The sequence below is a fragment of the Takifugu flavidus genome, chromosome 8 (assembly GCF_003711565.1).
Source record: "Takifugu flavidus isolate HTHZ2018 chromosome 8, ASM371156v2, whole genome shotgun sequence".
In the NCBI taxonomy this organism is placed as follows: domain Eukaryota; kingdom Metazoa; phylum Chordata; class Actinopteri; order Tetraodontiformes; family Tetraodontidae; genus Takifugu; species Takifugu flavidus.
Window position 1 is genome coordinate 7163375 of NC_079527.1, and position 26499 is coordinate 7189873.

Genomic DNA, 26499 nt, shown 5'->3' on the forward strand with positions numbered 1-26499 from the left:
TGTGTGGAAAACCTGCAATTAAGTTACCTCAATAAAGTAGATTTTGTTCCCCTGTTAAGGCTGCCAGATTAGCTAAAGGAGGTAAACACATTGGTGTCACTAACACAGGAAGAATGACGCAAATGAACAAAAATGACTGTTTTTGTTAATTTATTTCCGACTAGAGGAGGGCAAAAGGTGAGACTTTGCAGAAAAAAGTGACCAAAGGTCTGTTTAAATTTTCGCTCTGTGTGCCAACGGTTAGCTTGAGCGACTATTATTAGAGCACAGGACGTGAACTGTCGACGACACAGAAACGACAGGAGCGCTCTGGAGAAGAACACACATGGTTTGGTTTATTTCACTCAATACAAACAGCACCACAACTTTCAAACTGTCAGCATTTAAACACAAATCCCCCAAAATCCTTTGTTTAGCTTCGTCAGCATCATGAAGAGGAACCAGATAAAACATCCAATATACAAGACTTAAATATTTTTCTGCTGCAATGAAATCAAATTGATCTTCTAATATAAAAATTCAAGCTGCTCCTGAATTATTGCATTTTCTAAAAAGTCCTTTACATTCCGGCTAACATTATGTAAAAACAGCATTTGCATAACAGGCACTATTGGAAGCATAAATAAAGGTGAGTGTGTGTGTCTGTATGTGTGTTTGTGTGAGTGTGTGTGCATTTGTGTGTGAACCTGTGCGAAAAAAAGAAAATGTAAACAGTGGTACGTGTTCTACTACTCAGATTATCTGCATTGCTCAGTCTAATCTTTGACTAAAGGCCGTTTTAGACCACAACTGGATCTACATTAGTGTGGCATCCTGATAAAAATGCAGAATTTAGAGCACTGACGTCCCCTCTTTAGCTGGAGGAAGCGCCCGTGTACCTCTGCAGGGGAGCGAGAATCACATCTACATTTTTCTGCTCAGTATCAGAGTTGTAGAGTTGGTGCTCTTGTATGTAGTGGACCACGTCGTCCGGCAGCAGGTACCTGACACTCTGGCCGCGGCGGAGCGCCCGCCGCACGTGCGTGGCTGAGATCTCATTGGTCACCCACTCCGGGACCACGTGGATGTTCTTACGGTACTTCCACAGCAGGTCTGATTGGTGTATGAACTTGTACGGGTCGCTGCCGCTACGGGTGATGCAGACCAAACCGTAACGGCCCAGGATTTCAGCGATGTCGTCCTGCTTCCATAGGTTGGGAATGACAAAGGACTCAAGGACGTCCGCTCCGCACAGCATCATGAGCTGAGGACACTCTAGGCATGAAGAAAGAAGCTTAGAGAGAAAAAACAGGAACCAGCAGTAGAGTTTCACTGTTGTTCACAAGTGTGTTGTGCAACCAGGCGGGATAGTTAGTCATGTGATCACTGTTCATGTTGAAGAGGGTCACCTCTCACTTTCTCACATTCTGCTGTTGTCAAAAGCCACCCGCAACAACATTTCAGTATATTTAAATCAAAAATCAACCATTCTGTGCTCGTGCAGGACCTACCTCTGATTTTTAGATGAGTTGTACCCTCCAAATAGCGCCTCTTTTTGGCATACCTGACCGTGTCCACATCGTCTTCATTCTGCTCTGCAGCCATCTGTTCCTCATAGTGATGCCTTGTTGGATACAAAGAAGATTAACATGGCATCCTATGGTCAGATTCGGTTTTTTTATTTTTTAATAATGCATGACATTGTAGCAGGTGATCTATCATCATCCCTGGATGTGTGTCAATTCTGCCTCATGGACACTTGCATGTGTTTGTGTGCCCACTGTGACGACTGATAGCACAGCTGCAATTGGAATGTGTGGGTGTGTGTGAAATGTAAAGAATGTAAATGTTGATCTGTGTAGAAGTGACTGGGTGTGGGTGTGTGTGTGTGGGTGTGTGTGTGTGTGTGTGTGTGTGTATGTGTGTGTGTCTGCACACATGTCTGGGTGTAGGAATGTGTAAAAAAAAAAAAAAAAAATACGGGATGCAACCAAATGGAAGAAACACAATGAAACACTGCAACATTTCCTTGAATCAGCACCAAGACTGGCATGAAAATCATCAAATTACCGGATGACTTTTAGCGTCTCCACCCACTCTGGCTGCAAACACTCCCAAGAATCCACTGTGATCCACTGTGAGTTCTCTGTGGCCAGTCTGACCATCTCCACACGGTGGCAGGCCTCAATCAATCCCTTCTTCTTATAGCCGTCACTCACTGGGGAGATAATGCCCTTAATCACTCTGTACCGACCTACAGGAAGAGAAGTGAGGAGTTCATCACAGAAACATTTTAATTGTCAACTCAAAAATTCAAAATTCTAAAAATTGTAATTGAATAGAAGGCCCCGGGTTCAATTCCCAGTTGGGATTGAGGGGACTTTCTGTGTGGAGTTTGCATGTTCTCCCTGTGCCTGCGTGGGTTCTCTCCGGGTACTCCGGCTTCCTCCCACAGTCCAAAGACATGCATGATTGGGGATTAGGCTAATTGGAAACTCTAAAAATTGCCCATAGGTGTGAGTGTGAGAGAGAATGGTTGTTTGTCTATATGTGTTAGCCCTGCGATTGACTGGCGTCCAGTCCAGGGTGTACCCTGCCTCCGCCCATTGTGCTGGGATAGGCTCCAGTCCCCCCGCGACCCTCAGTGGAGGAACAAGTGGTAGAAAGTGAGTGAGTGAGTGAGTGAGTGTAATTGAATATAGTATTGGTGACATTGATATCATTTAAATGTTGGAGAGGAAACACTCCTGGTTGCAGCTGCGTGCAGCCTGTGTTACACCATGATGTATACAATGTCGAAATAAAGCTTTTTTTTTCTATAAGAACATCGGAAACAAATGATTAAAATGCAAACAGTGACAAAAAATATCTGTTTTTCTTGCTGGAACACAAATCTCCCACAAAAGTCCTTGGAAGCAGAAGGTTCTGCAAGATTTCTTTATTTTAAAAATAATAACTTCAGGACCTTCGGCATATAAGCAACCACCCAACAAGATGATTCACAAGTTCTTTTGTTGGTGCTGATATGAGAAGATGAGTGTCCATCAAACACTAGGTGGAGTCTGATGCCCACAATACTCCATTTTGGCCTCATTAGACTATTGAACCCGTTCTCAGACATGTTTCCTTTAAGGCTTTTAAAAGAGCTAAACCATCTTTTACAAACCTGTGTCCTCCAGATGATCTCGGGCGAGTTCAAACATCCGTAGATGCATATTGGTAATGGGGTTGAAGGAACCACAGGCCAGCAGGACCACTTTGGACATGTTCTGACCCTCCATCTCTCATTATGGAGGTAGGCTTACCTGACATAAGGTGAAAAACATTTATCAAAACATATGTGATTGATCACAACAGTGCAGAATTGTATGGCATGTAATCTAAATCTGTTGTGCAACAATATCACATGCGTACTGAATCTCGCTTCAATCATTTATAACGTAATTTATAAAGTAATTTGACCTGATAACAAAAGTTTAAGTAGCATCGAGCATAGATTAAATGTAAAGTTTTATGGGAAGGAATGCATAAATAATGCTTATAATACCTGAAGGATCAGAGGATATTTGCTTTAGTTTAACGTAAAGCGTTTTGGTGTCGTTACATCGAGAAATCTTATTGGACGGATCCGACCCGGAAGTAGAGAGCCGCACCCACCGCTGCGAGTTGCGTTCACGAACACCAGTCGAAAAAAGCGTCGACTGGCTTTAAAGACCCACTGATGACGTTAAAAGGTTGTTAGTTTTCAGAAGGAATTGGTAGTTTACTTAAATGAAACCTCTTTTCGCTGAATTTTCAAACATTTAACCTGTCAATCGACTGTGGAACGCGGTGAGCTGTTTTTCCATTGCTTGGTAGCTAGCCTGTGAGCTATATGAATAGTGTCTGGAATCAGTTTAATCCACCGTTTATAGTAGGCGTTTCGTCTAATATCTAACATTTTATATTGCTACTAGCTCCACCCTGCAAAGAAAATCGGATTATGTTGGAGTCTTGCTAGATTGGTTTAAGTTAAATAGCAGTATCGGAGTCAGCTTTATTTATTTGAGTAAGTTTGAATTTGACCGACATATTTTGCTGTAAGATTTTTCTACAACATACCGCCGAGAAAATACGAGTTAATCGAGGAGATGACGTACCATATGGTCGTGTTTATCTGATTTTCCTTGTGTTGTCAGAGTTTTGTAACTGCGACTTAGAAAATGGCTTCCCGTGGGAAATCCGAAACTGGAAAATTGAGGCAAAATTTGGAAGAGCAGCTCGACAGATTGATGCAACAGTTGCAGGACCTGGAAGAATGCAGGTAAAAATGTCCCTTTAACACTAGCAGGTCACTTTTGACATCCCGATGAGCGAGTCCACTCCAAAAATGCCTGTGTAGGCCTATGAAGGTTCATTTCCAGTTCGCTTCCATTGTGTATTCTCAGAGAGGAGCTGGATGAGGAGGAATATGAGGAGACAAAGAAGGAAACGCTGGAGCAGCTGCATGAAATCAATGACTCCCTGAAGAAGATCATGACAGGAGACATGACACTTGTGGATGAACTCAGCGGAATGCAGCTGGTACGAGATGAAGACCTGCAGCTACAATTCAGAATGAGTGTCGTTTGTTGAACCCATCCCAAAATATGCCAGCCTAGGAATTACCTCCTGCACATTCTCCTCTAATGTGTTTTCCAGGCAATTCAGGCTGCCATTAGCCAAGCGTTCAAAACCCCAGAAGTGATTAGACTCTTTGCTAAGAAGCAGCCAGGGCAGCTGAGGACCAGACTAGCAGAGGTGTGTAAATGTGCACGCAGAGCGTGTTTTGTTACTCTGTTCCTGCGCAGCACTGGTATCTCCGCCTGCTTGGCCAAAATTTGTGTCTCATTTTGTGCAGATGGACCGAGACGTCATCGTGGGAAAGCTGCCGAGAGACGTGTACACGCAGCAGAAAATGGAAATCCTCACAGCCCTGAGGAAACTGGGAGAGAAGGTGACCTCACCCACAGCTCACTCGCTGATGGTCGTCCTGGGCCGACTCGAAATTAGCTGTATAAATATGATCACACGTCAGAAGGAGCTGCGTGTCTGAAGGCTTTAATAACACTCTGGTCCTTTTGCTTCCCGACAGCTGACTGCAGACGACGAGGCGTTTCTCTCGGAAAACGCTACAGCTACTCTCAGCCAGTTTGAGAAAGTAACGCCAAACTTGGGTAAGAGCAACGATACGCATGCACTGATGCGCTGATGCTTCTTTTTGGACTAATCCAGTCTTACTTTTTCCTGCTGTTTTAGGTTCTGAAGACAAAATTATGGCTTTAGCGAGTTCTGGAGTGAAAACCAAGGCTTAATCATTCTGCCAAATACTGATTTTAACCGTCGTGATGAAAAATCAAACGTGCCAACCGATTTTTGAAATTGTAAATACCTGGTCTAACTTTAGGTGTTGCAGTAGATGCTATCACTTTTTAACAGCCTTGTTTTTATATGCCAGCTTTTGTAAATGTCTTGTATTTTCCTATTAGTTGTAAAATTGTATAAGTCCATGCATGTGATGTGTAAAAATATAGACATGTGAAAGTTGGCGCCAACGATACTGTGATGCATACAAGAAATCCCTCACAGAAATCAGGTGTGTGTCTCTGTGTGTGTGTGTGTGTGTGGTGTGTGTGTGTGTGTGTGTGTGTGTGTGTGTGTTGGGATTTTAGATACTGTATATAAAAATGAGCAGTGGAGCAGAAATAACAGCCTCGTGGCATCAAAAAATAGAAACATGGCAGAACAGTAAAAATGAATCATGAACTGTGACAAAACTAGTGTGACTGAATGGTCTTGGGAAAATTTTGCAGCCATTTTGTGTCCTTGTCACACAGATTATTGATCCAGTCAGAAAGAAAACAACATGACATGAAACATACTGAGCTGCAGTGATAATTAGATTAAAAACATGGGGAAAACAGTTTAGTATCCTGTTTCTATCATTTTGTCCACTCTACAGTTTATACACACCAGTAAACATTATTATTCACTTAGTCTGACCAAGTTAAACTAATTTAATAAGAATTACATTATATCTTGTTAGTTATATATACGGTATTCTTTTCTAAATCCGTTTGAGTCTACGGGAGGTTAGATTTAGGGGTGTATGTCCTCTGTGCGGCCACTAGGGGGCACCGATGTTGTAGATTTAGCAGCGGGCGTGTCCGTCGCTGCCCCAGTGCACCAGTGACGGTGCACGAGTCACGAAGAAAAGACAGAGCAATCTACCCCAACTCAACATCCTTTATTTTTGTTCACGAGCAAGCATCAACTTCACTTCAGTTTGCCTTCCAATTGGTAGAAAAGTGAGAGCAGCTCCAACAAACACAAAGGAAGCTTCCGCTTCTGAAAACATCGTCTCCTTCCATTGAGTGAACACCTCAAAAAAAAAAAGATATATATATATATATATATATATATATATATCTGGATGACTGAAGCAGACAATCTGAGATTTAGTGTTGTATCAACATTTCCACTCCAGTCTCGACCTCACAGGTGTGCGTTCCCACATGGTAAAACCGCCTCACGTCTCGGTTACAACAGTATGGCTGCAATTCAGTTTGTCAGGCAGTGGCCTCGAGTCGCCCCGCGTCCACTTGGGGCAGATCTACCCAGAAAGTGTTAAAGCCAGAGAGTTGAAGATGGGAGTCGCTGTGGATGGAGACTCGGGAGTGGGTGCGTATGTGAGTGAGATCACTGTTTATGAGTGTTTATGAGTGGTGGACATCAAGTGTTTGGATGAAATCGAGCATTTGACGGGTTCATAACTGGTGTTTTGGTGAATTTCATGCTGCCCTCAAGATAATTTTCTCAACCACTCAGGCAACAGGACACTGTTCACTTTCCACTATACACAATCGACAGTATACCCATTTACGCCGTTAAAGCAAGTTCATAATGTTTCTGTACATCTTTAAAGGTGAATTCTGTCAATGATTAGTACACTATCTATAGAAGACACAATATGGATCTACGTCCCCTACACATCAACATGGACACGTGAACATCTATGTAAAATTTCACTTGTTACGACTAACTAAAGAGAGAAAGAAAATCGCCAGCGCTGGACAAAAATTAGCATTCAACAGTTAAAAAAAAACAAAAAACAGCCACAAATCAAAGAGCACGGATGAACGTTCTTGTTAGACCTGCTAAATGATGGGCTATGATCATAAAAAGGCACTCCCATCTCAGCCGGCTCAGACCTGATCCCATCCCTCCCTCCAGTTCCTTTTTTTCTTGTCTTTTTTTAAAGTCCTCATGGAGTCGAGAGTGTTCCCCTACAGACATCAGGAAAAAAAAAAAAGAAGAGACAAATGTGCAACTCAAACCCTCAAAAGTGGTCTGGAAACTGTCTCCAAACAGAGCCGTGAGCGTGATTACTATTTTTAATTCAATCGCATGCAAACAATCGATCCGTTTGAAGCCCCGATCACCAACTGCATCGGTTTAGTGGAGGATATTTACAGTCGCGCCCAACATCCGTGTCTGAGAGGAGATTTAGGATCAGGACTCCGTTTTTCCAATCAAATGTAGTTTCGTACGACTAAAAGGAGGGAAAGAAGTTTACCAAATGTAAACAAACGTCTCAGAACATCTCTAGAGGACAGTTCAATGTACAATAAAACCCACTGCTCTACTGCTAAAAATAGTTCCTTTTTAAAATGCTTTCTTGTGCGGTTACGTTGCAAAAGGAAGCCAGTTGAAAAATGGAGCTGACAGCGGTTTTTGTTATTTCAGCCACTGAAAAATCAACCTGCCACAATGTGCGTCCACGTCCCGTCTGTCCCCTGAACCAGACTATCATCCCGGCTCCACCCGGACCGCCGCGACGCTGCTTTTTCACCAGCCTTCTGACCTCTGCGTTCTCGGGTCGGCAGCTGGGCAGTGGCGGGCAGCCGGGCGCCCACGCCCTGACGGTGCGCGAGCGTTTGTCTGACTGAACAATAAAGAAAATCCCTTCTGTTCAACAGAGCTCTGCTGGGAATGAAGCGCGCTGACGCCTGGAGCAACGGCGACGCAAAGCAGGCCGACAGGGGCGGAGGGGGGGGGACAAAATGGATGCTGCGGCGTCCCGGAAACCCTAACGATCTTAACGCAAGCGTGATGGAGCAGCTTTCGTGGAGAGTCAGCGACATGCTACAGCCTCTGTGACACAAATAATCTACATTACACACTGCGTCACTGAGGTTATGGAACCTCGTTAAGTAGGGCTTCACTAACACATTAACTAATTACATGAGTTCTATTTACAAAATATTCAAAAAAGCAATGACTTCTTACAGGTCTTCTCAAATAGCCTCATGCACTAGATGGAGAGAAGAAGAAAGGAAAGATGAGCTACTTCTTAAAAGCGTCTGTTGTGGACCGGAAGTCGACAAAGCTCAAGTCAAAGCTACAGGTGAGCTCCTGAAACCTACAAGCGATAAAAGACCGTCAGCCGAGAGAGGAGGATCTTCATCGGAATCTGAGGGGAAACACAAAGTGCAGGGTTGGCTTCCTCACACAGCTCAAACTAAAATGCAAGCCAAGTTTTCCTGGGAATCCAAATATAATAAATACAAAAATAAACAGTAAAAATCAGCAATCCGGTGATGACTACACTACACTGAGTACCACCACTAACATAACAAGAGGAAAACCTTGACCATATATAAGCTGAAGGGAATTCTTCTCTTTTTGTATTTTTTTCTTTATATCATGGCTCCATGGACATGGAACTGTGTGTGTGTGTGTGTGTGTGAGGATCTGTGTGTGTGAGCCTGGTGTTTCTGCGTGTTATTCTAGTAGGTGAGGGTGGAGTCGTCCCACTCCAGCTGCTGCTGTCTGCTGGCCCCCTGCTGGTCCTCTGGCTCGGCGCCCTCCTCATCCTCGCTGCTCTCTGACTCAGCGCTTGTAATGTCATCTTCCTCCTCTCCGTCCTCGCTCTCCTCCTCTTCCTCCTCCTCCTCCTCCTCGCTGCTGTGCTGGTCCTCGTATGTCTGCGTTAAGGACAGGGCGGAGTTTGTGAACAGATGTGTGCTGTGGCTTCATGAATATTTAACGCCAAAACTTGTTTGTTTTTAAAATAAGACGCGCGTCTCATTGTTCACCTTCACTTCTAACAGTGTGCCGCACATCTGGGTGTCTTCACCTGCACTGATCAGACAGAGACTCACCCAGAACAATCCTATAACAGTGGAGTGACCTTATCACTTCACTACTGCACCACTGAATGGCGTCACAGTGAACAAAAAGAGGGCACTAACGCCAGGAGCTGTAATACCTGCAGTGACCTTTGCTGCTTGTCCTTCCCACCTGCTCTGCCTGTCAGCTCCTCACCATCTCCAAGTTGAGATCTGTTTCCCTCAAAGTTCTCCTCCTCCATAAAACCCCCTCTTTTTCTGTCGCTCTGCTACTGTTCAGGCTGTCCTCAGCAATTGATGATGCTAATATATAATTCATCCAACAACTGAATTTAGAATTTATGATATTCTAATTAGTAAGGTGGCACTCTGTCTATGTCAGGGCTGCCAATCACCAGCTCTCACATAAAACTAGGCCAGTTTCACAGCTGCACCCAGAGAGCTTTAGCAGGATCTGTCTAGACTACCACCCGCCTTTGGTGTGGGAAATTAGCTTCTCTCTGCCGGCTTTAATAAAGTGCTTAAACGGGTCCTGGTTTTACCTCCATGGGATTGACGGTGATGGTCAGGGCCGAGTCGTCCCAGTCCATCTCGTTCTCTTTGCCGCTCTCCTGGTCCCTCATGGTGCGCTGGTGTGCGGCTCGGATGCGGAAGACCCCCAGGATGATCATGAACACCAGGAAGCTCACGCACACCACGATGACAATGGTGGCAGCACTGGGAACCACTGCAATGGAGCAGCACGCCAACCCAAAATGGTTACCTCAGCCTTTTTCAGACATTTCACTTTGAGTTTCAGTGTAACTCTACACCCAATCTTGTTTCGATGGCTTCTTAGTTTTAGGTGTCTGTGTTTAAATAGCCTCGCCTACCTCTCCTCTAACCTGCCCCACTTTCCTCTATATTAGCAGCTAAGTGCCTCTCTTGTGCAGCAGCAGGCTTACTCAGCCTGATGGCCTAAAGGATTACTGAGGAAATAAAAGGTTGTTCTCAGACCACCGGCTGTACAGATGTCACAGGCAGCACTCACAAGTAATCCCTTAACTTGTGCCATTAAAAAATTAAACGGACAAACAGCCCATATTTTATACATGACCCAGTTGGAGATGAAATGCCTGTAATCCCTCTTTAGTGGTGCTTAGTTTATGGTAGGTGGTCAAATGTTCTGTGGTAAACTGGACTGTATACTTGGAATCTGGGGTCCACAGGGTCAGATTTTGTTCATGACCTCCTGTTTAACACACCTGAGGCCTGGTGAGCATTGACCAGGTTGTGACCAGACAGGTCCACAGAGGCGTGGTGCACAGGGTTAATGAAGTTGGGCTGCATCATGGCGTTGTTGGCGTGCTCCACAGGATTGGCCGTGTGAATAACATTCACCTACAGAAAAAGAGAGTTAAAAAAGAATGACATGGCCTGGTGTGTCATTCAGGCTCTCTCTTGGGTGTCTTGTTATGCAGCCGTTGTTAGATATCAGATGTCTTACCTCCACCTTGAAATCATTGCTGACATATCGACCGTTGAGCTCCGAGCAGACCAGTTTGAATTTCCTGTCAAACAGAGCCTCTGTGTGCCAGTTTTTGTAACGGATAAGATGCAGGAGCTGCTCATAGTTGGCCATGGAGTTCACCCCTAGGACATACAAAGGGGGGCTTGTTGTTGGAAATAACAGAAAATGCAAGCTTGTACTGTAACGTTACATCATTTATGTTCTGAGAAAAGTAGCTTTTCTACAAATGTGTCAGTCTTTCATCATCAACAACAGCTCAGGGGTCTGTACCGGTGATGACCAGGCCCAGGTTAGAGGAGCCCATCACCAGGCCACGCTGTTGCAGCTGGGACATGTCCAGCTCCAGGCTCTCGTGCTCCCCGTCCAGCTCGTCTCCCACGACCGTGACTTCACAAGTATCCAGATTGTGCATGATCTCCTCCGACACCACTGTCTCTTGGACTGAATGCAGAACAGAGACAAAAGAACATGGACGTCCACATCTCAGCTCAAATTTGGGACTGTCTGTTGTCAAACTCGTGTCGAGTCCTTACTCAATCAACCAGCTTTTATTTTAAAAACAACAAAACAATGATTCAAGTTAATGCTACATCTTGCAGCTCCAGACCCAGTGAAAGGTCTAATTATGGTATCACCTGTTGTGATTCCTCATCTGTTGCCTGTACAACCTAGGGCGGGTAATGCTAGCTCTGGTCTCCATATGGCCTGCTATCCACCACAGGTCATCAAACCTTCCTGTATCTGTGTCAACCTCTGTGCGTGTCTATTGTCCTTCCTCACACACAAGCACAACAGATGGTGGCGTTCACAAGAATTAGTAAACAACTTATCTCTTTCCTCCCTCCCCCTCTCTCTATCCAACCCTGTCTGCTTCCAGACATAATCCTCCCTGCAACCACTTACTAAACATCTATGCAGCTATTAACTCTGCATTAACTGTGCCTACACATCCGTTCAGTGGAGAACACCGACACCTGTCTCACACTGCCTTTGGAAGCACCTAATTAAAGGTAAATAACACAGTGGACCCACGGTAAGAGCTTAGTGACACCTAAATATTATCTGTAGTTTGCATCAGCTTACCTGTGGGGTCGTCATCTGCTCCCTCAGCTACTTCAGACTCGGGGTCTGTCTCCACCTCGCGGGTGATGGTGCTCACGATGCGTAGCTCGGGGAATAGCGTCACGCCTTCCTGGCTCTCGAATTCTGCAGCGCTGCGGGCGAAGTGGTCGATGCCGCTGAGGCTGATCTTGGGCTCCTCTGGCTGCAGCACCATCACGTAGCCTTCCACGTCAGGCACGGCCACGCACGACTCGCCATTGAAACATCTGGGGGCAGACATTAGAATGAATACCTGGGATATCTACATTTTTATAACTTTCATTTGTGTGAATATTCTGCTGCCTACTTGACAGTGGTGGAGATACGAAGGTGCCTGATGCCGGGGGTTGGAAACTGGCGCGAGTTTAGGTAAGAGATGTGCTGCATGACTTTATCGAAGGCATCGATGTCATCGCCTTCAACAGTCAGAGAGGACTGGCTGGGATTAAACTCCACCTGAGAAGAGAATTGTGACTGTGATTGCCATGACTTGGGATTCACTGTGTTATTTTTGGCCTCTAAAACCTTTTTGCTCTCCTCACCTTGACAGCTGCTGCGACCTCCTCAGGCAGCTGTACGTCCAGTCCTTCCTTACACGTATACAAGCAGTCGATCACCTTCTTGTTCTCTAGCTTGCCGGAGCGGATCATTAGCCCTGCCAGGTTTCCCCGGAAAAACTGAACCATTCGCGCATTTCCACCTTTCCCGGCCAGACATGAGAAAGAGAACAGTAACACACATACAAGGACAAGTTAGCGCGAGTACAACCCAGAACGTTATTTGCCTGAAACATGCAGTGTCATTGTGCGAAAGCTGGTGTGGATGAGGGTCATGCACGTTAGTATGTGTTCTCTTACAAGGCCCTGAGCCCAGTAAGAGGGACGGCAGTATGAGCATGGCTTACACACACCTTGAAAACATGCAACATCCGCACTGACAAACCATTGCCTGAATGTAAATTAAACAAACCAGCAGGATACTAAAACACAGGAGTGGACCTAAAGTACAAAACTAAACAATACAACTTAACAGATGATAAAGAAGAGTAATGGATAAAAATCCTACACTGTTACTTAGTATTGCTGTGAAAATTAGCAATCCTGACTAATTACCAGGAAAAATCAGGTTCCATAGCCCCACCAAACCATTATGACCCTAAAGTGACTGTAAAGTTGACCTGCAGCAGACAGGCATAAGCATGAACAATGCTTCAAGGTCACAGTCATAAAGAGTGAGTGTGTGTGTGGGTGTGTGTGTGGGTGTGTGTGTGAATGTGTTCTTTGGAATCTGATATGCAGGAGCTACTTCTTTTGGCTGAAAGGTCACGTTCTTTAAAAGACGCAGCCAAAATGCTGCAGCCAAGTCACAGTTTATTATTCAGCGTTATCTGCTTCTCCTGAAAACTCCAGCGAGGCTAGAGGTGGTGAGAAAAAGGTCACAACGGAAAAGAAAAATAAAAGCCGAAAAGAAAGCAGGCAGGAATAAAATGGCACCGGGCTCATCCAAACTTTACCATGCTTTAAAAAAAATCTGCATCCAACATGTATGAATCATTCTAGTAAACATGGTATGAAGGTGCGGTTAGCGTGGTGGGACACCGTGGACACATGAAGACATTTGAACTTTAAGGGACTCGAGCAACCTGAAGTGGGCTCAGAGACTGACTCAGTGTCATTGTCATGTCCTGAATTGTCTGTAAAGAAGAGAGTGGGGAGAGACAGGAGAGAAAGATGAAGATCCGCAGTAGAATCAGAGGTTACAATTGGGGATACTCTTTTACAACTTTGTTTTGTCAAAGTTTGCTCCAAAATGTCATTTCAAAGAATGACAAGTGAAATGTTTCATCACAAAAGACAATTACTGACAGAACTGATAGGAAGAGCTGCTGAGTTTACCCTGCCAGCAGGCACCGATGGTGAGTTGAGTTTCGATTTTGGAGGCGTGCAGTGGGTAGTCCTCTGTAACCAGGAATGGCTCGAACATAGTTCCATCCACAAAGAGCGCCACGCTCGGGACCTCGACGTTCAACACGTAGTGATGCCACTCTTTGTCACATGCCTGTGAGACACAAAGAAGAAAAGTTGCTCTTAGAATCACTTCAAAGCCAACAATTGCGTCAGGTTCTGTCAGCAGTGGGGGGCTGACCTGGTCCAGTTTCCAGTGGAACTCAGCCGGTTTGTAGTTCTCAGCTTCCGACGGATCCTGGCGGAGGAGGAGGATCAGCCTGCAGTTGTGCACGTAAAGCGAGTAGTGGTGTCTGTTCATCTCTGCGGTGCAGGAAAGGAGAGGTCAGGGGTCAAACTGAAAGTACCGCACAAGCCAATCAACATCTCACAAGAGAGAACGGCATAACCATCTCAAATAACATATGTCTATAATTTATCTGGAGCAGTTCTGACTTTTATAGGATGCACACATGCGCCACATGAGTGGAGATGAAGTGTATGGGATCTTCCTGTCCACTGCACAGACACTCTGATGTAATCCTTCTTATATAAGCGGACAGAAGCTGATGAGCTATGTCGCACAGTCTGTGATGGCTGAGACTTTACTGTCAATAAGATCAAGAAGACTGTAACCAGACTCAAAATCTAAGGCTGACTACAAAAGCAAAAAGGGCAGCAGGCGTTGGACGGGGGTGAAAATACAGCAGAATATGTTGTTATTACACAACCAATTCCTCTAGTCGAACTGAACCTATGATCTCACAGAGGTGTATTTTTAGATGCCATGTTGGCAGCAAGAATGAGAGTGTCAGTGAGATCCCACAGCAGGATTGTGGATATTTTCACATGCTTCCAGGGGAAGTTTAATGTGCTGAAGTAAAGTGAGAACATCAGGGTTTCGACAAAGCTTAATCAGTCCATATAGCACGTTACAGCATGTTATGGTGCACACGCCATGTGCTTTGCTAGTACGTTATTCTTGGGAGGTGATGTTACCTCTCTTATCAGAGTTGCAGAGGATGGTCTCCTTCTCATGGGCACCAGGGCCGTGTCTCATCCACACAGAGATGGTAAAGGGCTCCTTCAGGTTGGTGTTCACCATGCCCTCAGGAACCTTGATAGCCTGGGTACCGTTGAACTCAAAGACCTGGTCACTGTCGTGTCCGTTGTCTGTGGGCAGTCCGACAGTCCAGTTGGCAGAGCTGCTGGGCGCAGGCAGAAGCTCTACAGTGCCAGAACTGGCTCCTTAATTAAAAGTGGACAGAGCCAAACAATTAAGGGCGGGATGGAAGCGAACTACAGACGATCATCATCTCAATGGGACGCTTATTTACCACAGAGAGTGTGCAGAGATTTCTCAGAGTATGTGTCACGATCGCATCCTTTCCCAATATGGTTGGTTTCCAGCTCAATGCTGGCCCGGATGGATGTGATCGGCTCGTCACATGTCTCCAAGTGCATGCTGGGGAAAAGGCCAAGGCTGCCTGTGCCGGGCTCATATTCAATCCTCTTGCTGAATCCTAACAGATACATCAGAATGAAAAGGTGACCTTCAGTACACTAACGACAACTACATCCAGTGACAGTGTGTACAGGAGGCCTTTGGCACCTTGCCAGCTGGGCTTGCAGGTGGGCTTGACGCTGATCTTGACCAGAACATCTTCAGAGGCTCGGTTCTTCCCGCAGTCATAAGCAGTCACAGTGAGCTTGTACATGCGCTCTTTGCCATAGTTTAGCTTCTCTGTGTTTTTGATGAAGCCTGAAAGAAGCAGGAAAAACAGATTAGTGAGCCCCAATAAATATATCCTCTTGCTAATATCTTAAGTCGTTGTTATTATATATTCTTTTTACATCAGTCTTGGGAATATTAACTAAGCGCTTGTACTGTGCTCTGAATGCCAAACCTGGATGACATTCCAAGGAGACCACGACTGTCTCACAAGACTAGAGGCTGCTGTGAATTTGAACTGACTGCTGCATATTTATGCAAATCAATTCAGGATGTGATGCATGTCAATAAAATCGTGTCTCCGGCTACACATAGCCCATACCGTCTTTGTCAACGGTGAAGGGCACGTCAGGCGTGACGATCTCATAGTTGCAGATTTGGCTGAACTGGAAGGAGCAGTCGGCGTCCACGGCCTCCACTTTCAGGATGCTGTCGTACTTCTTCCCCTCGAGGACGGTGGCTTTGTAGGTTTTCTCCTTGAACACCGGCGAGTACTCGTTGATATCGTTCACCTGGATGTGAACAGTAGCCCTGATGGAGGCAAATGTCAGTTTAGTACATTAAATGTTGATCTAATGAATGACAAGCTTGTTAAGCACTTGTTTGGCTTGTGGTTTGTTTGTGGTTTTTTTTAACTTTGCCCACTCACTTGTGAGATTTCTTCATGTTGGCGCCATCGGGACCCTCTCCACAGTCGTATGCCTGGATGGTGAACGTGTGCTCCTTCTGCAGCTCGCAGTCCATCTTGTCTTTGGCCCGGATGACTCCCTCTCCAGTGGACTTGTCCAGGACCACTGCCTCGAATGGGACATTTTGTCCGTGGATCCGGAAGCCACAAATCTCACCTAAGCAATACGTCAACAGCCAAAAGAGAATTTACTCAGAATGGCCGACACTGTTTTGTTCTATTGAAAATGGAAAAGAAAAGTCAACGGAAATGCAATAAATTCAGGTGGAAAAAAACGTCAGCCACAGGTTTTGAGGGTGCCGTTGTTGTGAGGGTGGGGGCTGTGGAGGAAAGCAAAAAGCACGGTCCTGCACTACAGGTGAGTAGTCGGGATGATATTGGGAGAGGGTGAGGGAGTTTTAGTATCACAGAAGACATGGTGTCTCTTCAAGCCATTTCAAAATAGTGCATCCAGTCATGCAGGCAGAAACTGAAAAGATGTGGAAAGGCATTTCACAGGAGTACTTAAGATTCCAAATCAAAGGAGCGAAAACAAGCCCAAAATGTAAAAACAGAAAGAACAATATCTCAAACACCCACGTGTGTTCGTAACTGACAAATCAAAAATCCCTAAGAACAAAAACCATTTAAAACGTTAAAGATATAGTCTTATAGTGACACGACAAACCTGTCCTCAGCCATCAAAATCCTGAAACTGAAAGGAAAAATCCTTTTTCACCACCTCAAAAAGTAGATCTCTGAACTAAAGAAAGTCTTCCTGTGTAATTGTGCCCCTCGCCCAAGCTACGGCAAAAAAAACATTCCACGGAAAATGAAATCATAGTGAACAGTATTAGAACAAATTAAAACGCACTGGATGAGAACTGGGGTTAGAAATATCAACTTGCTTGACATCCACATTAAAACGACAACCGCAGCCATGCTAATGGAGACTGAACGGATCCACTGAGGCAGAGATGCAACAACAGAAATTTTGAGCAGAGAGAGTTTGCATTAGTTAACAATCTCAGCAGCTTTCAGTGACAGGTGTCAAAAGACCACAGGAGTCCGTCTTTTTGATCAAATATCAATTCTAGAGCCAGATTTTACTCCACGAGAGACAATCTTATTTCAATTTGGATTAGACTTGGCCGTTTTAGTCATGCTAATGTAACAATTTTAAACTGAGGGAGCAACTTTGAGCGACTGAAAACTCCTGTTTTCAACAGCTTTTTCCAGGTGGCAGCTGAAAAAACTGTTAGGTCTGCAAACTGCAATGGATGTCACATGCACAGATATTTCTAAGTGCAGTCAGCCCCACGTCACACTTTTCATCCAGCTCTTGGAAAACACAAAACCGAGAACCAAATGGGGGGAATTACAGAGCACGGCGGGAGTTTCCGTATCAACATGGGGATGCTCTCTTTGCGTTAGTGGGTTAATAGTAACAATTATGCACAAGGCAGAAGAAAGAGCCCAAGATCACCTTCTTCAGTGAGGGTCACTTCAAAACTCTCTACAGAGAAGGAAGAGAAGATAAACCCAAGTCAGTTAAAAGGAAAGGTTAGAATCCCAGAAATAGCAGAGAAAGGACAGGAGGGAAATATTAACTACCCAAAACTTCTAAATTCTTTTTTCTCCTGTCTTCTGCCAGCAAAAGCACTGAAAGAGTTTAAACATTTATGAGAAGCTGGGGGTTGTTGAAGTGTTTGCGGTTTTATTCAAGGCTCGGCAAATCACTTTAGAAGAAACAACTTTGGAAAATGACAGAATCTCAAATTAAAAACCACCAGAAGCCAAAACTTTTGGATCATGTCAGCATGTTTCTGGATTCTGTGCAGTGAACTTGTTTGTTCATACATCCACAGTGAGAAGTCCGTTTCAAAGCCCCGTCAGGCCCTCCTGCGGGCCGGATCCTATTGTCTCCATCTACTACACAATTAAAGGAGAATGTGAAGCTGTTCTGGGCCAGTCATGCAGTGGAGTCTCAGTAATGACCAGTTCACACTCGGGCTTAAGCCAGGGTTCAACCATCCTCTCAGGTGCCAATATTGATCTGTATTGATCCGGGAGTATGTTGAGTCCTTTAGTGGTCATTTCATTGTTGCTAACAAATCTTATGTGCACAGAAAAATATGGAAGAAGAACAATTTTTACCAAACAGGAAATGAAATAGCATTGCTTCAACCACTTACCCTGATTCTCAATGATTAATCAAATATCCAAATGATGTAACTAAAAAATATCTAATCGCGCCTCCTTAGCCTGTGGGTTAGCTGTAGCTAAAGCTAGAGCAAAGCTCTGGTCACCCTGCTACCGTGTGAAACCCAACAGATTGCTCCCATTTATCCAGGAATGCCGTTCGGTCCGAAAGGCTGCTTCATTAAAGCAGGGAGCCCCATGCTGGAGCCAGCAGTCCCTCCATTTAATGATCATTTACTGTGAAAGGAGGTCAACATTACACAAAAAAATGCATTCTCAACCCCTCAGGAAATGTCTACTTGTTGCGGAAGTCATTTATAAAAATAACACTGCTGTAAATCACATAAGTCGGAAAAAACAAGCAAAGGAGAACCTTGAACTGAACAGTTATTATATAAGCTATTCGATGGTAACCGCGACACAAAGTCATGAGAGGCCGTGGCTGCTGTCTGTCCATGTAAAGGCAGAACTGAGCGGCGATTGTAAAAAGACCTGTTGGCCGAGCACAAACACACACGCAGCCGCCACGATGGGAAATATTGGGACGTTATAAATCCATGGCCAATGCTGTCTCGAGTCATAAAGCCCAATAATTATGGCTCCCCTCTGGGAGGAGGAAACAGAAACATGAAAGGGGATTTTGATCTGCATATCAAAAGGCCAAAAGTGGAGGATATGGTAGCCAGCTGTACACCAGTATATGAGGCAAGCCATAAAACCTAACAGGCAGTCAGTCATCAAAGCGTACGGGCGATGATTGACGGATACTTCCTCCTTTGGTGATGTCTACCAATACTGAAGCCAATAAATCCTGCTTGAGTTAACATCACATGTTTTAGGTCACGGTTGTCATTGTTCAGTGTAAAACAGTACCTTTGATATTCAACACTCCCAAAAGTCCATACATTAACATTAGTTATACATTATAGCCCATAATTCCAAGGACATGTGACACTGAGATCGGATCATCGGCAGTAACAGACCCAAGTGCTGCCAATCTCTAGTTCACCTCAGTTTACATTGACTTGATCATTTACATGATGTGTTTAGGAAGAGACTCCCTCATATACGTAGCTCGTGCACGCCCCTATGTATATCAATTACAGCCTCATATAGATCATGTGTGCTCTTATATAAGTCATGTACACCCTTAAATAGATAACGCGCACCCTTATATAGATCATGTATGGCCTTTTATAGATTGCGTACGCCCTGATACAGATCATGTACGCCCTTAGATAGATTGTAAACGCCCTTATATAGATCTCTAAAGATAATCTGAGAAGCAATATGAAAACACACCAAAGAGAGAAAAAGACTTTGTTTTAATTGTAGCGTAGTTTTAATCGCTAGATGAAGGTTGAAAGTCGATTCCTAACAAAACTTTCATTTACTAACAAGTAAATATCTATCAGGAAGATTAATTTATATAAAGAGAATGTTAAATGGAACAATCCTGAAGGAGGCGAAGCAGGGGTATGGACTATACAACCTCCCTCACCTGCGTAGCGTAGGGGAGCATCTTTGTCCAGGGCGATCAGAGGGGGGTCCAGAAGAACTTTGTCATCATTTTCTGTGATGATCCCATGGTAGGTCGTCTCGATCCAGGGTTTGTGCTTATTGACTGAAACGGAGAGAGAGATTGCAATAGAATTACAAATAACGACTGTGATGGGGGCGTCTTTGTTTGTTCCCATCCGTTTTTTCCTGCTCTTCATTATCATTGTGCTAGAAAGCTTGTTCTTACTCTGTTCCTTCCATCCTAAATGAACGTTTAATGTTTAATTCTAGCATAAGCTATTAGAGGGATAAAGTCAGCTGTTTATAGCCAGTCTGCCAGGATACGTCTGAGCTGCTAACAAGACTGTGATGGAGGTGCAGACGTCCTGCAGTGACTGACATGTCTGTGCTGCTTCAGACAGCAGCGTTGATGCAGGGAGGATGTGGCGCTCATCGTAAGGCGGTATGATGGATGACGCCCTGATGCACTGATCTGGAAATGTGATGGTAAAGATGGTTGACTGTTCACACGGTGAAACAGTGGGAGAGGTCAGCAGGACCGACTCCCCGGCACATCTGTCGAACACCGAGAGGCAGAACAACAGCGGAGCTGCAGACGAGAGGACGCAAACTAGACGTGTGTATGCTAGGAAAGAGAAAAACGCCATCGAGTGTGAACTAAGAAGCTGAGAGCGTGACCGACGCTGCTGGAAAATGAGATCGTTGCAAGCTAAAACAATAGTAAATGCAGTTATTATTCAGAAAGTCTGCAACACTCTCGATATCTTGGTGGGTTTTTCCACCTGCAGCCACTACAAGTACTATTTTTTAAAAGCATAATCTAATTTATTGCATGTAGGTGTTTGCTGTCTAATGCCTAATTATCAAAGATTCGTGAATCCTGATGAATATTTGCTTAAATGAAATAATATAATAATATCACACACGGTGTTTTTGCCGAGCATTTTGCACATGACGTGGCGGAGTTTAGACGGGCTGCCAGGACAGATGACAGCAATAATCTGCTTTAGCCACACAGGACGGTTATAGTTAGCCCGGTTATAAACAGCCCTCTGCAGGAAGAATGGACCTCATGCTCATTTTAGTAATGGGTTTTTTCTCCATTTGCTCACATCATTTCAAAGGATTATGGAAACAATCCACCTGCCTATGGAATCAATTTAATTCTTCCTTCTGCCATCATGTAGTTACTTAGTTAGAAAGACCAACTCAGCTCGATGCTTAAATCTATTACAAATCAAATGTTGGGCCACTAATGAGTCTTCTCAATTAATCTTGAAATCATGACTTAAAGAGGAACTCGGCCCACAGATGGTCGCCGCTGACTGGACCCACTTACGACGCTGCAACAAAGAGGCTTGTGCTCAATCCTGTTAGGAATGAAATGAAGGTATCCACATTTAATCTTCTGATGGCATATGTTGATGCGTTTGCTAACAGGGTAACGCAATGTCCCTAAAACCAGTAAAGCCAAGTTAATGATTTAATAACAGATGCAACTAAGTAATTATCGACGCCAACACGTGTAAGAGCTGTAAGAGCATCGTGTTGTTCGTGACGCTGGGTGATGCTGAGGGAACCTCTGAGGGCATGTTGCGCAATAATGATGCAGCCCAACATCAGGCAGCCAATGTTTTCATCGATTTAGCTCAAAGTTTAGGGTCCTTGCGTACAGCCCGGCTGCTGCATCACCTATGTATACACTGAAAAGGTCAAGAACTTTTTAAACGCCATCAGTTAATTATCTAGTGATTTGTTGTTAATGCTAACGTATGCTAGCGGTGCAGGGTAGAGGTTGGGCCTGTGCACAAGAAATTATAACTTCACCACAAATTCAGCAACAGAACACATCAAAGGTTGCAGCTGAAAAGGTTCTGGTGAAGGCGGCAACCTAAATAAGCCGCGCACGGTCTGCAAAGCCGACACACTCCCATGTTTGCCTTGTCTTACAAACTGCCCGGCTTGTTGATGCACGCCACCTTCAGCACAGACTGAGGGCTGTTGAAGGAGACCTCGAAGACCCCCTTAAAGGAAATCCAAACCTCAGGGGCCCTCGCTCCACAAACACACTGCTCACACAGGAGAGTCTCTCAGTTGGCCTGCCAGGCAACAGCATTTGTTTGTCCTCTGCGCGGCCCTAACCACCCGAGAGAATGAACACACCCTCGACGAGCACAGCGCTGATCTGAAGAGGGGGCTGGGAGCCACGGAGAATGCAACTCAATCGCTGCTCTGTGTGAACGCCACAAAAGAGCCAGTGAGAGCGGCGGGCCGAGAGTGAGACTAGCAGAACTCCGCAGGCACGCTCGGGTACAACAGCCCTGACGCAGGTAATGAGTTCTTTGGTTACAAGTTTCCCATGGAGCCCGAACACACCCAGGATAAACAGGTCTGCAGGTCTCCAGGAAACAAGGGGGGGGGTGTCCAACAACCGGCTGGAATTAGCATTACTCAGCATCTTTTGAACACGCGACACCAATGTGACAGATTTACAGTCCGGAGCTCATCTACATGCCGACTGCCAAGACATCACTTGTGTTGTGAGGACATCATTTCCATTTTTAGGGAATTATTGGTAATAGAGACATGACATGAACATCAGTTCAATTCCAAATTACTTTCTGAATGTCACCTTCTCAGTGTGTTACAATATTACCCTGTGGCTCATTTTGACAAAAGGTTCTTTCCCGTGTCTGATCTGACTTTCCAGTCTTCAGTCTTCACAACTTAATATTCACAACTGAGTGACCCATTGGTGACGGTTCAGCGGCTCCATTCAGCCGTGGAAAACGCTGCTGAAAGCAAAGTCACCTCGCTCCCAAACAGGGTCGATTATTCTGGTGCTGGCTCCCACTGGCAACATCACAGCGCCACGTAGGACGGCTCAAAGATAATACTGCAATTTGCATTACTGGTCAGATTTACCGGGAGTATCCAGTGAGCGTTAATGTTTAGGCTGTGACGACCTGCCTGTGTCACCGTGGGCACTAAAGATCTGTGCTATCTGGGTTTATCTCATCTAAATGTTCAGTTGCCTCGTTACAGTAACCTTTAACCTCACTTTAATAGCTTAGGTGCTGTTGTGCCGGTCAACAAATCGCATGATGCAACTGTCTACGTGAAATATGTTGCTTACTTTCTTTATGCATTCATTCTTTCCATCATCCCTGCAGTGTTGGTGCATAACGTCTACAGCCAGTGGGAGCTGGCCAAGTCAAAGTGCTTGAAAAGCTGAGCACTTTTAGAGGATTATGTCATTCACAGATTCTTGAGGGGCTTGAGTCCCAATCCTCCAACAGTGACAGCATTGTGGAGATATGGATCCTAACGTCTGCTGCTGAAACTGTGGTTCTGGGGGAAACCGACGGAAACAGTCGACAGTCAACTCAAACAAGGTCTCTGAACAGGACAAGCAAGTCATTAAAAGTCTTTGAATAAGCAAAATCAAGAGAAATGTGATGCAGAACTGACTCTTTTGGGGTTTCTGAGCCTTTCCGATGCCATGACAGGAGCTTTGGTGGCTGCAGCAGAGGCACTTTGTATCAAATGTCTAAAATACCGCAGCACCCGCGGAAACGGCAAATGTTGTTTTAACCCCTCGGCTCCAGCGGTACAACTGACTCGTGTCGTTTGAGGATTGATAACACGCAACTGTAAATATGAATGTTGTAATATCGGAGAGGAGTTTGTGTCTGCAGCCTGCAGCTGACCTCACAAATGATTTAAAGAGTCTGCCATACACGTCCGTGCCGGGCCTGCGGGGGATACAGCCCTCCTCACAACTCATGTCCAACAGAACCTTCATCAACTTAATAAACCACAGGATTGAGTGACTCAAGTCACTTTTGGGGTGTTTGTTGCTGCAAGGGCGAACTGAAAGGATCAACGTCAACGCGTGGAGAAAGGCAGCAGGTGACAGGTAAACAGGCGAGCGGCCTTTGGTTTGTAGAGATACGCCCCGTGGAGACGGTGAGTTCAGAGGCAGCAGCATCTGATAAAGGCAGGGAAATGTGCAGCTGCACTTCACAAACACGTACCTGACAACAGGATAAAGAGACAGGTTTAATGACAACCAGGAGGGGGCGGGGGGGATAAATTAATTACTCTACCAACTGGTGCATTCTTTTGTTTACTAGTGCTGGTTCACAATTCTGAATCAGTACAGGATGTGTGTTTAAGAGCAAAACCATGTGCTCAGAAATGATGAACACAACATCTTCCCTTCATCATGTAGTTGTTAAGTTCTTTAAATGTGGTCTATACCACAGTAGTTACCACTGTTGTGCAATTCTGTTGAAGGTGGAGTTCATCAGATCTACTTTTGTCATTTTTAGATGCCATTTTTTCAGCCTGTTGCTTAGCTACATTAGGTTTAATATACCACCAGATCACAAGTCATTTCACTATGACTAACACTGAGCAGGTTGAAGCCAAACTTCAGATTATCAATTAACCCGGAGGCCACGTGCCGCAAACAGGAAGTAATGAGGTTCTCCAGTCACATGGAGCTCTTTCTATTAGATTACTTTAAGTTACACTGGTTCCATCTGATGCCAAATGCAGTTTAATGTGGTATAAACTATTCCACTTGGCAATGACATCATTCAAAATGAGGGAACAATTTCTACAGTCATCAATAGGTTTGATGTTAGAGTCAAGAAGGGGTGTTGCATGAAGGGAAACAACACATACTGCCCTGTGGCGTTGGTGGTATTTATGCTGCCAGTGAAGAAAATGCACCTGCCTCCACACACACACACACACACACACACACACAGACACTGAAACATTAGTCTCACACTGGGGAGTCGCTGTGTGCAGTTTAACGTTATAGCACAGTCTATAAATTCATGCAATGCGGGCGTCGATGTCTGGGCAACTGTGAGGAGGGAGGTGGACCTCCCTGCAGCAAAGACATGTCCATGCACGGCGTGCAGCGGTGTCCTGCCGACACACTCAAAAAAAAGAGCTCCATTCCACTTTTTAGCTCCCATAAACAGTCTCTTAACAGCATGCCCGGGCCCACAGAGGAGCATTCTATTTAAATCTGTGATCACAGCCCATGAATTTTTAATTCCGACGACAAAAGCGGGGCTTATGTGGAGGATCTGCAATGCGTAGCGAAGCGCTCCATCCTGGGGCCAACGCAACCCTGTCAAACAGAATGTGACTCGCAGACAACTTATGGCTTCAGCATATGCGATATATGCGATGATAAGTATATAATTTACAAACTGGGAGAGGGGAGTAAACATAGCAGCGTCCCTTGTGTTGATCCCAAAATTCCTAAAGCGCAATAACAATAAACAACAAAAAAAAACACTGACGGGTACAATGAGTACCAGACAAGGGGGAGTAAAAAGAAAATATTTTTTCCAGTAAATACATGTTTAGATCTTTAAAAAAACCACCACCAACAACAACCAAGGGGGACTAAATAGAAGGTGAAGGTGACAGAAGGAGGGCGTCTTGTGGCCTCGATATTATCTTCAAAGTACCCAATTATGGTTATTTTCACTTTCGGATAAATAATATCCCACTGTTGGGCTCAACCACAGACGTTAGTGGACAGTTTCTGGTGGGTTTCTTGGCCATTAAAGCGTGTTTAGCGGCCCCGGGTGCACTTGCTGCGGGATACTTGACGACATCCATCAGTTGCGGCTCCATCCCTGAGCAGGTTGGTGAGCCCGCATCACACCCTTTCAAATTTAACCTTCAACGGCGGAAAAGAGGCCGAAAACACGGGAGAACGCTGTCGACATTTTTACACGACGAGAACCTTCCCTGACACGTTCGCACAGACAAAACACAGCGGGAAATAAATCCCAGCTTAGTTACCTTTAGCTGCTTCCACCGCACATAATAGTCCCAGCAGCAGTCCCACAGCGGAGGCACACTGTGTATTCCCTCGGAATCGCATCCCGACTTCGAGTTCAACCGCAGCAAAGGAAAACAAGGAGCCTTCTTTTTCCTCCTTCAGCCAGGCGGAGTTTCGATGTGACAATAAGAATAAAATCCAGGAGATGAGGGTCGGTTACCACGGTAGCTAAGATGGCCGTCGTCGCTCGCCACCGCCGCTCGCCTATCCGCTTCAATCGCCGCTCCTCGCAGTTTTGCAGCCCGGTGCGTTCACTTACCGTCGGACGTTTGGCGAGACTTTCCCCGGCGCGTTGGATACCAATATGGTTTTCATGAATAATGAATTACAAATTAAACCCCCCAAAAATGCTGAACATGAAATCTCAAACAACTGAATTGAGTTAGCCCGATAAAATATTTGCCACTGATAACATTCGGCCTTGTCTAGTTCCAACAATAAATAAAATGTGGAAGTTCCTCACTGGAAGTCAGGTTAAACTTCAAAACCATTTCCAGTCTTACTGGGTTGCTAATGAAAAAACAGTCCAGTTAAAACAACAGTCAGGCTGGATATTCGGGGTAAACTGCAAGGTAAACACTCCGATTGTGAAATGCAGTGGGAGCCCGTAAACGCATCGTGTGACCACCGATGTCCAGTGACGTCAGTACTTATATTGTGGGAGCTCTTGCAGCCAGTTTAGCACCAAGACAGTGGGTGGGGGCCAGAATGTCTTCTGTGCTACCCAGTGGTGATCTGAGATAAACCTAAACAAAGACCTTCAGAGACCTCTATTTGGCAAGACAATTTCAGAATTAAATTATAGTTGTGTCTTTGT

The 26499-nt window shown here is 45.0% G+C and overlaps 3 protein-coding genes across 7 annotated transcripts; 1 reads left to right on the forward strand and 2 right to left on the reverse strand.

The window, feature by feature from the left end:
* Positions 1-310: 310 nt before the first annotated feature.
* Positions 311-4258, reverse strand: nmnat1 (nicotinamide nucleotide adenylyltransferase 1). Of its 2 annotated transcripts, none has more exons than XM_057039756.1 (5): positions 4119-4258; positions 3146-3284; positions 2050-2233; positions 1491-1603; positions 311-1254 (listed from the first exon to the last, which is right to left on the reverse strand). In XM_057039756.1, exons 2-5 carry the CDS (start codon positions 3258-3260, stop codon positions 854-856), a joined length of 813 nt encoding a protein of 270 aa, XP_056895736.1. In that variant the 5' UTR covers positions 3261-3284; positions 4119-4258; the 3' UTR covers positions 311-853. The 2 variants fall into 2 exon arrangements, with proteins under 2 accessions (XP_056895736.1, XP_056895737.1); XM_057039757.1 differs by lacking the exon at positions 4119-4258 and adding an exon at positions 3527-3659.
* On the forward strand, positions 4152-5589 carry lzic (leucine zipper and CTNNBIP1 domain containing). The gene is made up of 6 exons (XM_057039758.1): positions 4152-4282; positions 4407-4542; positions 4660-4758; positions 4859-4954; positions 5093-5174; positions 5257-5589. The coding sequence occupies exons 1-6, from the start codon at positions 4182-4184 to the stop codon at positions 5310-5312; spliced, it is 570 nt and encodes a 189-aa protein (XP_056895738.1). The 5' UTR covers positions 4152-4181; the 3' UTR covers positions 5313-5589.
* Positions 5590-6225: 636 nt separating this feature from the next.
* On the reverse strand, positions 6226-26255 carry clstn1 (calsyntenin 1). 4 transcript variants are annotated; one of them, XM_057039751.1, is made up of 19 exons: positions 25643-26254; positions 19785-19907; positions 17568-17597; positions 16064-16259; positions 15737-15945; positions 15295-15444; positions 15020-15205; positions 14682-14930; positions 13885-14006; positions 13635-13797; positions 13382-13432; positions 12282-12439; positions 12047-12195; positions 11722-11966; positions 10909-11079; positions 10615-10760; positions 10373-10508; positions 9671-9855; positions 6226-8984 (listed from the first exon to the last, which is right to left on the reverse strand). In XM_057039751.1, the coding sequence occupies exons 1-19, from the start codon at positions 25722-25724 to the stop codon at positions 8787-8789; spliced, it is 2949 nt and encodes a 982-aa protein (XP_056895731.1). In that variant the 5' UTR covers positions 25725-26254; the 3' UTR covers positions 6226-8786. The 4 variants fall into 4 exon arrangements, with proteins under 4 accessions (XP_056895731.1, XP_056895734.1, XP_056895732.1 ...); XM_057039754.1 differs by lacking the exon at positions 13382-13432 and having other exon boundaries at positions 25643-26255; XM_057039752.1 differs by lacking the exon at positions 17568-17597.
* Between the last annotated feature and the right edge of the window lie 244 nt (positions 26256-26499).